The following is a 14,477-nucleotide window of genomic DNA, read 5'->3' as shown; positions in this document are numbered from 1 at the left end:
ATTTTAAATAATAAAAACATGGTATATTCCAGATACTTGTTAGATTTTTAAATAGACAATTAAATTTGGACTGTTATTGGTTTTGTTGTGAGACCTTCTTCAATTTTTATATTATTTCTTACCATTTTATCATTGTTCTAAACTTGCTAAACAAAGACTCACTCACTCTGCTTAAGTGAACCTTCATTTTAAGGAAATATTCCACACTACCACATAAAACACACATACAGAACAGTCTTTTTTTAATATTTACAAGACACAAGAAGTCTGTCCAGCCATTTTGGTTTTGTCGCTGCACTGCCCATACGGAGATCAGCAAAGAGCTAATACGCAAGGCTTCACCACTTCAGCAGTGCATAGGATGGCATCAACCAAACTTCATCAAACAAACCAAACAAATGACAAACATGGTCAGCAAAATTTAATCTGTATAATAGTAATTGAAAATATAAATACATCGTGGGTCACAACCAGACTGGTTTTTACTGTGCAACCTTCCTCAGGGAACAATACTACCCATTTCACATAGACAGGAGTATGCATCCAAGCCTTTGTTCAAGAAGAAAATGCCCTTCAAACAGATTCATCATAAGGCAAAAAGAAAAAAAAAAAGCAGTTTGGCCCAGGGAGAGGCTTATATATAATGTGTATATCGAGTATATACACACTATTAGATATATTGCAATTTAAACTAAGTATATAGTCATTAGACAATTAAATGAATTGGCTCAGTGAGTGAAAAAGTGTCCTTTTCTATAAATACATTATTGCTAATATGCTACACCTTATGCTTTGACATGGAGACTGTAGAAACTCAGGATGCAAAGCTACCATTCAGCCAGCGCCAGCCTCGCAGCAGGCGTTCACATGGATGGCATGCCATCCAGTTCTGAAGAAAGAGGAAAAACTCCACTATAAGGAAAATGAAAGGCTTATGCACTGTCCCTTATATTTTTGCCTATTGAAAACAACACCAAAAACAAGTCCAGTTCACCACAAGATAAGCACAACCTGACAGGCAGCTCAGCGGCATGATGGGGAGAGGAGTGAAATCAGCATGCATTTATAACTAGCACTGATCTAGTCTATCTTGTTGTACAAACTGGAATACAAAAATCCAATTTAAATAAGACTAGACTAACCGTAATAGTAAAAACAAAATTGGGAAAAAAAAAAACACACACAGTAGACTTAGTTTGATACTGATCAATTTTAAGAGTAAAACTTATCTTGTCCCCTCTTAATACTCTACTGTAATTTATTTATTGATGGCTAGAATATTGACTTGCTTAAAAAAGATATTAAATACCTGTATCATGAAATTACATTCTTTTTAATAATAAGACGTACTGTGTAAGAAAATAGCTCATGTGTGAAATGTGTCTGAAATGCATTTTTTCTCACAGCTATCAAAACATCCACTCACACTAAAACAAAACTACCCCCCCCACCCCCAAAAAAGGGTTAAGGAAGATGGGGTGGGTCAGGTGAGGAGGAGGGAAGGAAAGATTTACCAGCACAGTGATTAACAATGGTTCAAGACAGAACCAACGTGAGTTGGTCAAAAGATGCCTTCAGGACATAGCTACAATTAAAAACCAAACTCAACTACTTTTGGTTCATTGCAGTGAGACCAAAAAATATCTCTCACAGATTCATATAAATACTAGACTCCAGCTCTTTTATTATTATTATTATTATGTTTAAAGTTTTTCCATTTGTTTTTGCAAGGCCTAGCTACCTTATTACAATGTATATTTGCTCTGCAACAACTACAAGAGGTAGGCATAGAGCATGAAAAAGTTTCCCAGTTAGTACCTCCAGTGTGGGCTGTTCACTGCATGATACCATTCACTTTAGACAGAAGTCATTCCCTTCCAGTTTTTTCTAAACCCCAAAACAAAACCACTGTCATCCTGTATATGATCCAAAAGAGCGTACTCACAAATAAGAAACTTTCTCTACTGAAGGATACTGTCATAGTGTCTGCTGCAGAGCATTTATAGCTATATATCTATATATATTTATTTTTAAAAAAATAAACAAACAACAACAAAAACCAAACCCAGGTTCCTAGAACTGAGTCTCTTGTTTCTCTACTTCCACAAAATAAAGTGTACTATTTGGCCAAGACTACAGATGTGTGTTTTTTTTTTTTTTTCACAGATGCAAGTGCCATGCAAAATAAATTAAAGAACAGATAACAAAACATACATGTGATAAAACTACTGAAGGTAGATCTTTAAAAGCATTTATATAAACATAATTTATAATACTTCTCTTTTTTTCTTTATGTACAGTCACAAAGCTGTAGTTATACATCTAGGATTTCCTCTGCTGTACCTCCACAGCGTAATCTGTAGCGACCAGTTCTCCAGCTTATAGTAGGGTCCCATAATGCCGACAAAAAAATGTATATTGTCATGGACTCACGGATGAACCAAGCGACTGCATAATCAAGTTTTGAAAAACACAGTGTACCGCCCTAGGAATTGAAAACAAAGAAATTTGATATACTGACTGCCAGACTAAGGACAAGTTAAAAAGTGAAATTCTCCAATTTCACTCTGCTTAAACATACCCTATAAAATCAAGCCTGTTTCTTTAGGTAATTTAACTGCCTTGCTACATGGGTTATGAAAATGTTAGTTATGAGTGAGTAGAAGCAGCATTAAAGTGAATACTATCCTAACATATTATGAGTTTGGATACTAGATTTGCTTGTTATCATTCTTTCTGAGCCTTAAGAAAAGTGATTACATCACCAACTTAAAGTTGAAAATCAAGTCGAGTTTTGTATTCATATTCTGCTAGGAAATTAATGTTCACACTTCACAATAACCTTCAGTGAGAAGCTGAGAAATGGTTCAGATAGATTTTCTTCAATCTTTACTCAATTAAAATATGTTTCAGTTCCACCAAGTGACTGCCAATCTTTACCCACATACCTGGACACCCCTGAGTTGAATGTAGTCAAATATAAACCATGCCAGGCAATGACACATGAAAAATACCATAATATCCCATCTGAATACATGGTGGGCTGCCCATCCGATAATTAAACTGGCGACAAAGCATTCTGAAATTGGCTCACAAATTATCGTAGCAGGAAGCATGTTGATCCGCAATTTGGTCCACCTAAAAAAAAAAAAAAGTTCTTTCAATAACAGCTTGGTCTCAAGTCGAGTTAATTTTTTCCCAAAATGATCGGCATTTTAGCTGTTACATAAAGGCCCTTCTCTCTAAGGAGTATTTAATGAAACCTTTTAAAAATGTTTATTTAGCCTATAAAAAGTCTATACATTCATTTGTAGGGAATACACCCTGAGGAATAAAGATTATAAAATCCAAAATGTAGAAAGATAGAAAATGAAGACTGACATGTAACATCTGAGTTGAAAACCTATTTCTCTGAATCATATAGTGATGGGAATCAATGTTACCTCAAATTAATTAAAAATTAAAGAAACTGGCATATAAAAAAATTCAAAGTTTCCACATCTTTGTGTTTTTAAAAACCTTTTGAGGTAACATTGGTCCACAAAAATGCATGATTCAGAGGTACAGGATTCACCCCTCTTCAGGTGTATGATACCACACCACACCCATCATACCACCACCAAAGGACTCTTACTTCCCCACCATGGTCCAGTGGGTTCCCTATCCACACTGCTCTCCATCCTTGCCTTCCAGTAACCTCAACTCTATGCTCAGATTTCAAGGGGTCGTGATTAGTTTGGTTTTGTCTGACCCTCTGTTTATTTTCTTAATGCTTTTATTGTTACATGACAAAGAACATATTTAGAAATTAAATTTATTTTAATACAATAGCCAAACTCTTTTCTGTAACTGAAAAACTGACCTTTAGATTTTTCTTTAACCAAGTTAGCCCATGTAAACATTCCTGCCCACCCCACCCCACCCCCACCATCCTTTTAACAAAGAATAAAAAGAATGCCAGTTGACCTACCTGATCATTCTGGACTGAAACTGAGAAATTGAGTATGAGCCAGAGTTTTGCATTGCAACTTGAGTCGACATCGCAAACCTCCAGCCTCTGAGAATTAAGACAATTATAAAATGAGCTGTGATGATGAACACACGCGAGTCTGACTGGTTATGCATTTACTCATCACTGTGAAGAGCAAGCAATCTCCTGTGGTTCAGGGCAAGTCGAATCCTCAGATCGGCACCCCCCCTTAAGGTATACCATCCTTTCCAGATGTTTTAGCTATTACATCGGCCCAGGAGAGTACCAGCCATGAGCTGGAAGAAACTACAACCTGAGTCAAAGGTTAACAAAACTTACAGGCATGCTGGAAGTACTAAGCAGATAGGGTTCTATATTTATAGTTTAGTCTCTGGTTACTACTTACCTATTCACCTCTGTGAGTAGACAGAAACATATTCAAACACAAGAAGCACAAACACAAAGAAGCATTATGTATCTATCTTGTGGGAGATGGTATGAAACCAGGAACCACAGCAATGGCATCATGAATGAATTTGAAAACCCACTTTAATTTTTAAAATCACATCTTTAGTAAATTATCACACAAGGCAATGTTCCCTTTTAAAAAGTAAATAGGTATCATTTTGGTATAGATGTTAAATCAACCATATGAATCACTGAGTGGTTTTCCAAATGAGCACCAAAAAATCTTCTAACAAATCCCAAAATTTAGAATCTTATTCTTTAGGTTTTTACCTTCTGGCTTATGACTACACTGACACTTTTAATTCTTCTGAAACACATAGAAATTTACATTCATAATAATGAAAATTTACAATCACAGAGAAGTTTCCTTGTAATCACTCCAAACGACATTAATGTGAATAATGTATTCAGGGTATTTATTTGCTGTATTAGTACAAATCTGTGAGTAACAAGAATTATCTTTCTAAAAATGTTAACTTACTCTGTGCTACTTAGCCAGAGATAAAACAAAACAGCCCTTAACCCATGCACTTAAACAGAATAAACCAACAGAAACTACGTCTTAAAAATATAAGCTAATTACATTTACTTACCGGTCAGCTATTGCTTTGGCCATAAAATAATCTTCAGCAATATACTGAGCAAAGGCTATAAGCCCTCCTGCTTGATCTAACACATCCTTTCTCATTAAACAAGACATTCCCGTCACACACTTGAAACCAGTTACATTGGCAGAGATATAGGATCTTGGATGGGAAGTTCCAAAATATACCTGCCCAAGTAAAAACATGTACAATTAGAATTTTATGCTAAATGTAACTCTTTTTCCTAATGAATTTCCTTTAAGTATGATTGAGTGAATAGCCTATTGTTCTTACACTAACTACCTGAATAAAAAGTGGTGCAAAATTGTGTTGATGTATATAGTAGCTGGTCAGTAATTTATCTGACTGACTCCTTTCGTTATTATCGCCATTACAAAAAATATTTACTTCTAGGAGGGAAAAGCATATTCTATTCTCAAATAAATATTATCTACCCTAAATCTGCAAGATTAAAATATTTATCCAAGTAATATTTAATTTGGATGTAAATAAGTTTAAAATATCACTCATTGATATGTAAAATATTAACATATTTTGACAGAAAAAGATGGTTATTACCCAACTTACTAGACACAACCCTATATATTATTTAAATCTTAGAGATGCTGCATTTTTCAATTGAAATAGGGAGCAATGATTGTCCTCAATGGTAGGCACCACATACATACAGTAGAACAAGAGATTTACAAGGGACAAATAAGAATATAATTCGTGCTACCTACTCTATGTCTGAACTTCAAGGAAGCGATGGTGTTTGTGGGGTTCAATTGAACCAAATTTCTAAGATCAGAAGAACACATCCTAATACCAAATGCAATTATTAAGTGAGGCCTTAAGAATTAGGTGGGACTAGAGACTGTAAATAGGGATCCTGGAATTTCTTCGCAGACTGAAATAACTGCTGTGTTCTATTTCCATTTATTCTTATACATGGCAGAGAGAGACCTCTGGACATTAAACCTCAACACCTGGGAGATGTTTATCATTGACTGATAAACAAACTTGGATCTCCCTAAGACAAAAACACAATGTGGCATGTAAGAATAGGAAGTATTTTATTTTAAAGCAAATACCCAGAGTTTCTTTCACTAAGCAAAAGCTCTGGTATCTGAGTTGACTAGATTTATGGGCAATATTAAGAGTTCATGATGGCCTCCCTGGTGGTGCAAAGGGTTAAGTCTCAGCATTATTATCAAGCTATCGCCAGCCACGGTCCCCAGCCAGGGAACTAACCCACATGGCGCAGCAGACCTCACCTGTCTCGCCTGCTGCTCCCTTCAGCAGTGCATTTCAGTTAATCTGCCTGATATGCTCCCCACTCTGTCTCTGATGAATCCTCTCACCCCCTGTACCTCTGACCTACACCCCAGTTCTTATATGCACAGATAAATAAATCTTTAAAAAAAAGAAAGAGTTCACCGGTTCAAACTACCAAAGTATAAATGCAAGTTTCAACAATGTACTTTTTTTTTTTTAAAAAAGGGGAAATTAGATTTCTAGGACTTTTTTTTCAAAAAGATATATGCATACAAGAACTAGGGTACAGGCCAAAGGCGTGGGGGGTGAGAGGATTCACCAGAGGCAGAGTGGGGAACGGAACAGGCAGAATGACTGAAATACACTGCTGAGGGGAGCAGTGGGCAAGACAGGAGAGGTCTGCTGTGCCGTGTGGCTATCACCCTGGCCCGGGATTGAACTCGTGCTGCAGTGGCTACAGACAACTTCATAGGTTGTGTCTTAACCCCTTGCACCACCAGAGAGGCCCAACAATGTACCTTTATACCCTTCAGCTTATAAGTGAAATAGACACTGTGTCAGCCATAAGATTGCAGTTCAAGAGAATATAAATGCAGATATGCAAAAGTATTTAAGGACTGAAATCATACAACCTTCCCTTAGAGCTTTTAACACACGTTTCCTTCTAGGTATATAGTACATACATGTTGATACTGTCTTACAGCTGCTCAAAATTACTTTTATAAAAATGTATTAATGATATGAGGAAAAAGCTTATGAAGTAAACAAAGTGAGATTCTCACTGTTTTAGAATACTATCTCAATTTCCTTTTTTAAAAGGTACATACGGGAAAAAAAGGATCCAAAGTACAAAAATACTAAATAAAAACAAAAAAACTTAACTTTTTAAAATTATTTGTCAGTTGTTTAAATAACTATATAATTTGGAGAGTACCAATTCATACCTCCACATAAAAACAGAAACTTCGAGTTGGTGGGATTATGGGTGGGTTTTTTTTTTCACCTTATATTTTCTGATCATTTATAATTTTCTACACACAGTAAATTGAAGAGAAAACATGGAATACGTAAAATAAGTTTCTGAGATAATTACTAGAAATCTGTATTACAAGAAAATCAAATGAATTTTATAGTGACTTTCTTTTTTGTGTATTTGAAAAACTCTAAGATATTTAAAGAATTCTCTTCAGATTGTATTTTTGAAACCACTACACAACATGAACTTTTACTAAAGTCAACAGTTTAAAGCTCAACTCTAGAAGTGAGGGTGAGACCCACAGAAAAATGAACCTAACAGTATGTTCCGCAGGTAATGAGACCACACGCCATTTCCATGCTGGTGGCTCACTGCAGCAAGCACAGATGGGAGTGATTCCAGGGGCCCCAGAATTCCCTCACAAATGAAAACAATTACTCTCACCTTGACTATTCCAGAACCCAGCGGGTTAAAACGGACAAGCATAATTTCAGAGAGCTCCTCCCAAACCTTAGGCTTAGAAAAATCTCAAGCTTCTGGGAGGTTAGGTTTCTGCAAACAAGATTTTTTTATGATCACCAGACTTACCTGTTCTAACGTGGCAGCAAAGCCCTGTCTGTCTGCTACATAAGGCAGTCCATGAACTAAGCCTACTTTCTCTGTCATTTGGTTAACCATGTCAGTGAGTGTATCTGGAATTACTGTAATAAAAAAGAAAAAAAAATAGGTTAAGAGCTAGTAAGAAAACATCATTTTTAGTATAATGTTCACTAATAGAAAATATATTGGGTTGTTACTAAATTCTTGCTTAAATAGTATTTTTAAAAATGTTTACATTTGGAACTAATAACATGAATCTCAAAATTGCAAAAAGGCACAATTCTTAAGTTGATGCACTCTGTATATTTTCAGGCTGCTATATAACTAATATGTGCCAGAAGCAGGATATAGTTTGAAAACGTTACCCCATATCAGAACCTCCAAACTAGAATAATAGACAATGTGTCCTAGTAGAAAGGGTAAAGTTTACAGGAACAGAAAATTGTGGCTCTCAGTTCTCCAGCCACAGGAAATGAGCCTCTATTTTCTTAGAAGATGTGATATAGTCTATATAAGAGAACTGCTAAAGGAAATCAAGTGAGATTACACCTGACAGAGATTTGGACAGTAAACGATGTAAGAATGAAGATAATCTTTGATCATCAGGTGATAGACTGTAAGGATCCCAATTAACTAGGTGAGCCATACTTCTATTAATTAAGCTTGAATATAAAACTAATTTAAAATTTTAAATCATTTTCCACTTTCAAATAGGAAACATTTTATATCATTTTACATTACTTTTTTTTTTTTTTTAAGATTTATTTATGCATACAAGAACTAGGCTACAGATTAGAGGTACAAGAGGGCGAGAGGATTCACCAGAGATAGAGTGGGAAACAGAACAGGCAGACTGACTGATATACACTGCTGAGGGTAACAGCGGGGAGACAGGAGAGGTGTGCTGTGCCATGTGGGTAGCTCCCTGGCCGGGGCTCGAACTCCTGCTGCAGTGAATGTGGAGACCTTCACAGGGCTGTGCTTAACCCCTTGCGCCACCAGGGAAGCCCTACTTCACCTTTATTTCTTCCAAGTCTCTGAGAACTAAATCTACTGTCTAAAACAAAGTGTATTTGGACCATAAAAATCCATATCTGGCGCAGTGCTGCTGCATAGGGGACCTCTGGCAATGTGTGAGACATCTGTGATTATCACAATTGCGTCCATTGGTTAGTCGGAGCCCCCACAGGAAGAATTATGCAGCCTCAAATGTCAAAGTGTGTGGTTGAGAAAGCAGAGGTAATCTGAATATAACAGAATATTATAGAACACAGAAACAGTTAAAAATGAAAAGTATAATTTAAGTATATAAAAGGCTTCCTGTTAAAATCATCTTTAAAAGTAATGTATGTATTTCAATAAATGTATGTAGTCTAGTAAAATATGTGTTTCTGTCCCTCTGTGAGGTAGCGGCTTATGTGTGCACACGTGTCATACCAACAAGGGAAAAATTACATGTATGATAAAGCTCAGAGACTGTATAATGGATAATGACTATTTTTAAGAGTTGGAATCTTCTCTTCAGAATGAAAACATTTTATATATGTAACATTCTGGGCTAACAAAAAAATCAAACCAAAAATATTAATAAGCATAACCTGGCATTATCATGAAATGATAAAATTAATTATTTTATGAACAACAAAAAGGAAGGATAATTGTATTTTCACATTGTTTTGGGCATTTTATCATCAAGTAATAGTTTCATAAAATATTTAAGGAAAAACCTCACCTCTTATTCCACTATCACAAATCCATATAAGATCATACTTTGCAACTTCATATCCTGGCATTAAATTATTAATTTTAGGATTAATGCCAACCTTTTTGCCACCTAAAAATTTAAAGGAAGAGCAATGAAAAATTCATGTAATATTGAAAATATTTTCTATTAAACAGATATATAGTAGAAAAGTATTTGCATAGTTACAATAATTGAACATTTTTTAACATTACTTTTTACATTTTTTATTAGTTATAATAATATAGTTAAAAGAAATTGTTCATCTTCAAAAAGCAACTGCTATCACTTATCTTTGGAAATTTATAACAAATGAATTCTATTGTTCACTCCCTATTATAGTGGATGAAATAAAGGCCACACACAAAAAAATATTAAAGAAACAAATATAATAGACTCTCATGTCTAATGAGCAAAACGATTTGGGGTAATTTTTCTTGTTACTGTTTATTTAAATTTTAAAAACAAAGGTGCTTTTTGTTTTCATATAACATATATTTCTTTAAAAAATATAAACTTTCCAATAAATATGTATGAAACAAACATGCTAGTAACTTCAGCAGGTGGCTAATACCTTAATCTATAGATTAATGCAAAGAAGATTACTTATTCTTAATACTTCTCAAGCAAAATGGTTATTATTGTAGAATTTATTTGTTACTTACCTATAAATAATCTAGCATCAACATTTGGATATTTTCCAAGAAGCTTCTTGCATACATCAATGGCTGGATCATCATGATCTTGTACACAAAGGAGGACTTCATACTAGCCAAAGAACACATTTTAGGTAAATTAACCTCTTTAAAAAAATTATCACTCATTAGTATTTATTGATAGATCAAAAAAGCTTTAAGAAAAACAAGCAGTTGTACATACAAAGTTTAAAAGTTAAGAGGATAATGGACCTGTAATGGATGAAGACACTTCAGATTCCAAATGCTTTAACTGAGAGCAGCTTCTCCAGAAAAGAGGACTGTTTACAAGCAGAAGGGATAATGAAGAGACTGACAGAGCCCAAAGTTCTATTACCAGATAGACATAGCCTAGATATTAACCAGGATCTCAAGTCTCTCCATGGCCTTCATCACTAAAGACTTGCTAGCTAAATGCTAACCAGGTACCTAGCACTGTAAGACTAATACAGAAAAAGCAAGCTTTCTCTCTAAACTCAGCCTTACCACATGCAACTTCTATAAATTATCTATCAAATTCCATTATGATAAATTTAAAGGGACTTTCTAAATTCTTCATTGAAAAGAACTAACTAACCATAATTTGGCTTAAAAGTCAGATTCCCCAGGGCACTCACCTTGTCTCTGAGCTGCCCTGCAGCCACTTCAGACCACTGGGCATTGCCTTCTCTACCTGTTGTCCACACAGGATTCTCAGGGTCCAAGGCTTTTGTATTCAAACTACCAGGCACCTATCAATGCCTAATGCCAGGGAGTTTACACAAGGATTTCTGACCTAATGGACATACAGAAAAGAAAACCCCTCCCCCCTTCCTCAAGGTCACTTCTGCCTGTGACCACTACTACTACAGCACAAATGTTATGAGGATGACATCATCACCAACATGCAATGCCTTCACTTGATACAGTCTCATAATTTCTATGTGTTTATCACGAAGAAAAAGGAGGCGGGCAGAGATGGGGTCAGATCTAGTCCATTTCTAATGAGTAAACCACTGTACTTACTTTGGGGTAATCCAGTTCAAAGAATGTTTCCAAGTTGTTGATTAGGTTAGGATCTACTCCTTTCAGCGGTTTTAGAAGAGACACCCCCGGGAGCTTGCTATATGGCTGTTTGTCTGTTGCCTTCTTGTTGAGGTGTAATCGGCTAAAAAGCAAAATAAATATAGATTATTTCTGGAGAATATATAAGTTCTAGGTCTATATAAAGTATCTACCAAGCTATCAGTAAATTATTGAATTCTTTTTTTTTAAATATTTATTTATTTATTTATTTATTTATTTATTTATTTATTTATTTACTTATTTATACAAGCACTGGGTACAGTCAGAAGCGCAGGAGAGTGAAAGAATTCACCAGAGCCAGAGCGGCAGACTGGCAGAACAGAACAGGCAGACTAATGAAATAAACTGCTGAGGGGAGCAGCGGGTGCAGCAGGAGAGGTCTGCGCACCATGTGGGACCCTTGCCAGCGGCCAGGGATCGAACCGGCGCTGCAGAGGCTGCGGGCAGCTTCGCAGCCCAGCGCTCAACCGCTGCTCAACCGCTACGCCACCAGGGGAGGCCCAGTAAATTATTGAATTCTAATGTAAATTCTTTAAAAAGTTGACATCTTTCAAAGGGGTATGTGAAAATGAAGGAAAGTAGAAATAGGTCAGCCTCTGATTTAGGAAAACCAGAACTAAGCTAATGAACATTCCAGTGAAGGCCAGAATTAAAGACCACTGTTTATTATTCCCAGTGCCTGGAACATTGCCAGATGTTCAAATGAATACAAGGTGAAGAAATGAAGAGCAGAGTAGCCACACATTAATTGTGCTTCTTCCCAATCTGTCATCAAGATGACCTAAGAACTATAACAACTAAGTGGGGGAAATAAGCCTATCTTATCTGTACCAGAACAATATAAAAGAGTATCCAGAAAAACACAAGAAATTTCTGTCACAAACTGCCCCAGTAACACATGATCGAAAGAAGAGTAAGCTGCCCTCATGAGGAAAATAAAGTAGAACAGTAACCACCAGAACTCCCAATACTCACATGTGCAGAGATGGAACGGAAGGAAGTCGAGAGTAAAAAAGAAACCAAAAGAGAAAATCAGCGACAAGAAAAGTGTTAATGAAAAAGACAGCCCAGGGCCACCAACCCATAGGGTAAGCTGGCCAAGGTTCTCAGTACTGACCATTCCCACAGTGCTGCAGCTCAGGGCTCTTGTGAGGGAAGTCATGCCAATTAGAGGAGAGAGAATGTGCCCCTGTGGGTGCCCCGCTGGGCCAAGAAAAGAGATGCCATTCAGCAGAGTGGTGAAGTTTCAAAAGGAAGCCATCAAAGGCCTCCTCTCTCCTCTTAAGAAAATCTCTAAGCACTCAACAGGAATTAGAGGCTAGTCAATCAGGGGGGCCACCTGCAAGATCTGTTGGGACACTTTAAGATCTCTGAAATCAATGGCATTTTATAATTGCTGGCAGCCTGATGGCCGGCCAGCCAGCCTAACCTAGTAGCATGAAGACTAGCCAGTAAGACCCTCTGGAAGATCAGAAGACACAAGCATCAATGCATCTTAGGTTTGATAAAATACACTATTAATCAACGAATGACTTCTAGAAGCACACCAATGCCACCATCACAGCAGGTAGCAGAAGGTGCACTCCCCTAACTGAGCAGGGGTGTGCTGCAGGAAACATCTAATGTTAACAGGATAAGATTGTGTGAGCAGCTTCAGAGAAAGAAACAGGTTATAGACAATGGGAAAAACTGTAAACTAACAAGAAATTTAAAGAACAGAGTAGGTATCAATTTTTGCTCCATAGCATCAAATGCCAGGAATGATGCAGCATCTAGAAGCAGTGCAGCTCAGTATGGTCTTGTCCACGAGTTTGCTTTCTTTTCACTTGTCTGTGATTAACAGAAGTTGAGAGAAAGCATTTAGAAATTTGTATAGTAATCTGACATTGCTGTGCTATCCAAGCATGTGATCAGTAATTTATTTTTACGGTAGTTTACCAAACTATCAGTCCATGACACAGGGGGAGGCTTTAAAGAACTGATCCTTTGCCACAGTTAAGACCCACCCAGTACAGAATATCTAAACTGCTGGGGAGTGGTGGATATTGTTATATTTAGTTGATTGAACTAGTAATATAGCTACAAAGTTTAACTCTCTAAAAACAGTAAGAGGTTCACACAGTCTCCCTGTCACTCCTGCGTGCCATCTGCCTTGTTCCTATCACCACTCCCCAAGAATTATTAGTTTCTTGCTTATCCCTCAATGGATTTTTAAACTCTTTTACAAGCTAAAATTTACGACATATATACATATATAGCAATATAAATTCTTACATTACATCTATCATTTCCTCTCCTCCCTTTTAGTACAGGTGTACTAAAAGCATGGTTTTAAATATATAACTGAGCTATTAGGAAAATAAACGAAGGTCTCCTAGGTCAGAAATGAGAAATCTGAGGGGTGAGCTCACGTCACCCTGGGGCCATCTGTTGGTTACTGGTGACCTAAAGATGGTGACAAGTCCAAGACAAGAATCATGGAACATCTGGACTCCCTGAAGGCAAAGTCAAAAAATCTGGGCCAAAAAAGAGGGAAAATTGGAACGCTATCTATCTTGAATTCAGTCCTGAGTGAAATGAAATAAAATGAAGTTGTGTCCATGGGAAAACCTAACCACAAACTACCTGTGCTGCTTGAATTAAGCCCAAGAGACAGAATGAGAGAGCATCACATGTGACCAGGACTATGTGCAAAGAACCATACTATGACTAGAAATGAAAATTTTGATCAATGATTTAGAAGCTCATTAGGCAGTTGACAGAAAAGATTATGCACACAGTTTAAAACCAAATAGTGGAACTGGAATCTAGATTCTTCTAGAAGAAATTACCCAGAAGGCAGCAGAGAGAAAGAATAAGAGGCAGACACTGAAATTATGAGTTTAAGACTCAGAGGACAGAATAAGAAGGGCTAAAATCCAGAGTTATCAGTATGGTCATTAAGCATTATTAAATTGTAACAAAACAAGAGTGTGAGGTGACAGCCAATTATAGAGAAACCCACTAACACACTGCCTCTGGGTTTCTTCATTACCCAGACAGAACAAAGGCAAGCCTGCTACGCCACACTAGGCACAGGATTTCTGAAAGGTGCTCACAT

The 14,477-nt window shown here is 36.6% G+C and overlaps 1 protein-coding gene across 1 annotated transcript in view; it reads right to left on the bottom strand.

The window, feature by feature from the left end:
- Nucleotides 1-2,235: 2,235 nt before the first annotated feature.
- The window catches only part of UGCG (UDP-glucose ceramide glucosyltransferase), a 28,236-nt gene continuing 15,994 nt past the window's right edge, over nucleotides 2,236-14,477 (bottom strand). Inside the window, exons 2-9 of the mRNA XM_037492293.1 lie at nucleotides 11,318-11,459; nucleotides 10,283-10,385; nucleotides 9,609-9,710; nucleotides 7,865-7,977; nucleotides 5,032-5,210; nucleotides 3,971-4,057; nucleotides 2,949-3,138; nucleotides 2,236-2,485 (exon numbers count right to left, since the gene is read on the bottom strand). Coding sequence (XP_037348190.1) covers nucleotides 2,315-2,485; nucleotides 2,949-3,138; nucleotides 3,971-4,057; nucleotides 5,032-5,210; nucleotides 7,865-7,977; nucleotides 9,609-9,710; nucleotides 10,283-10,385; nucleotides 11,318-11,459 — 1,087 coding nt within the window. The 3' untranslated portion in view covers nucleotides 2,236-2,314. The remainder of the gene's footprint in view (nucleotides 2,486-2,948; nucleotides 3,139-3,970; nucleotides 4,058-5,031; nucleotides 5,211-7,864; nucleotides 7,978-9,608; nucleotides 9,711-10,282; nucleotides 10,386-11,317; nucleotides 11,460-14,477) is intronic.

Source organism: Talpa occidentalis, unplaced genomic scaffold, assembly GCF_014898055.3.
Source record: "Talpa occidentalis isolate TD23 unplaced genomic scaffold, MPIMG_talOcc4v2.1 talOcc4.7, whole genome shotgun sequence".
Taxonomy (NCBI): Eukaryota; Metazoa; Chordata; class Mammalia; order Eulipotyphla; family Talpidae; genus Talpa; species Talpa occidentalis.
Note: the sequence above shows the minus strand (reverse complement) of the source record. Positions and strands in the feature narration are given on the sequence as shown.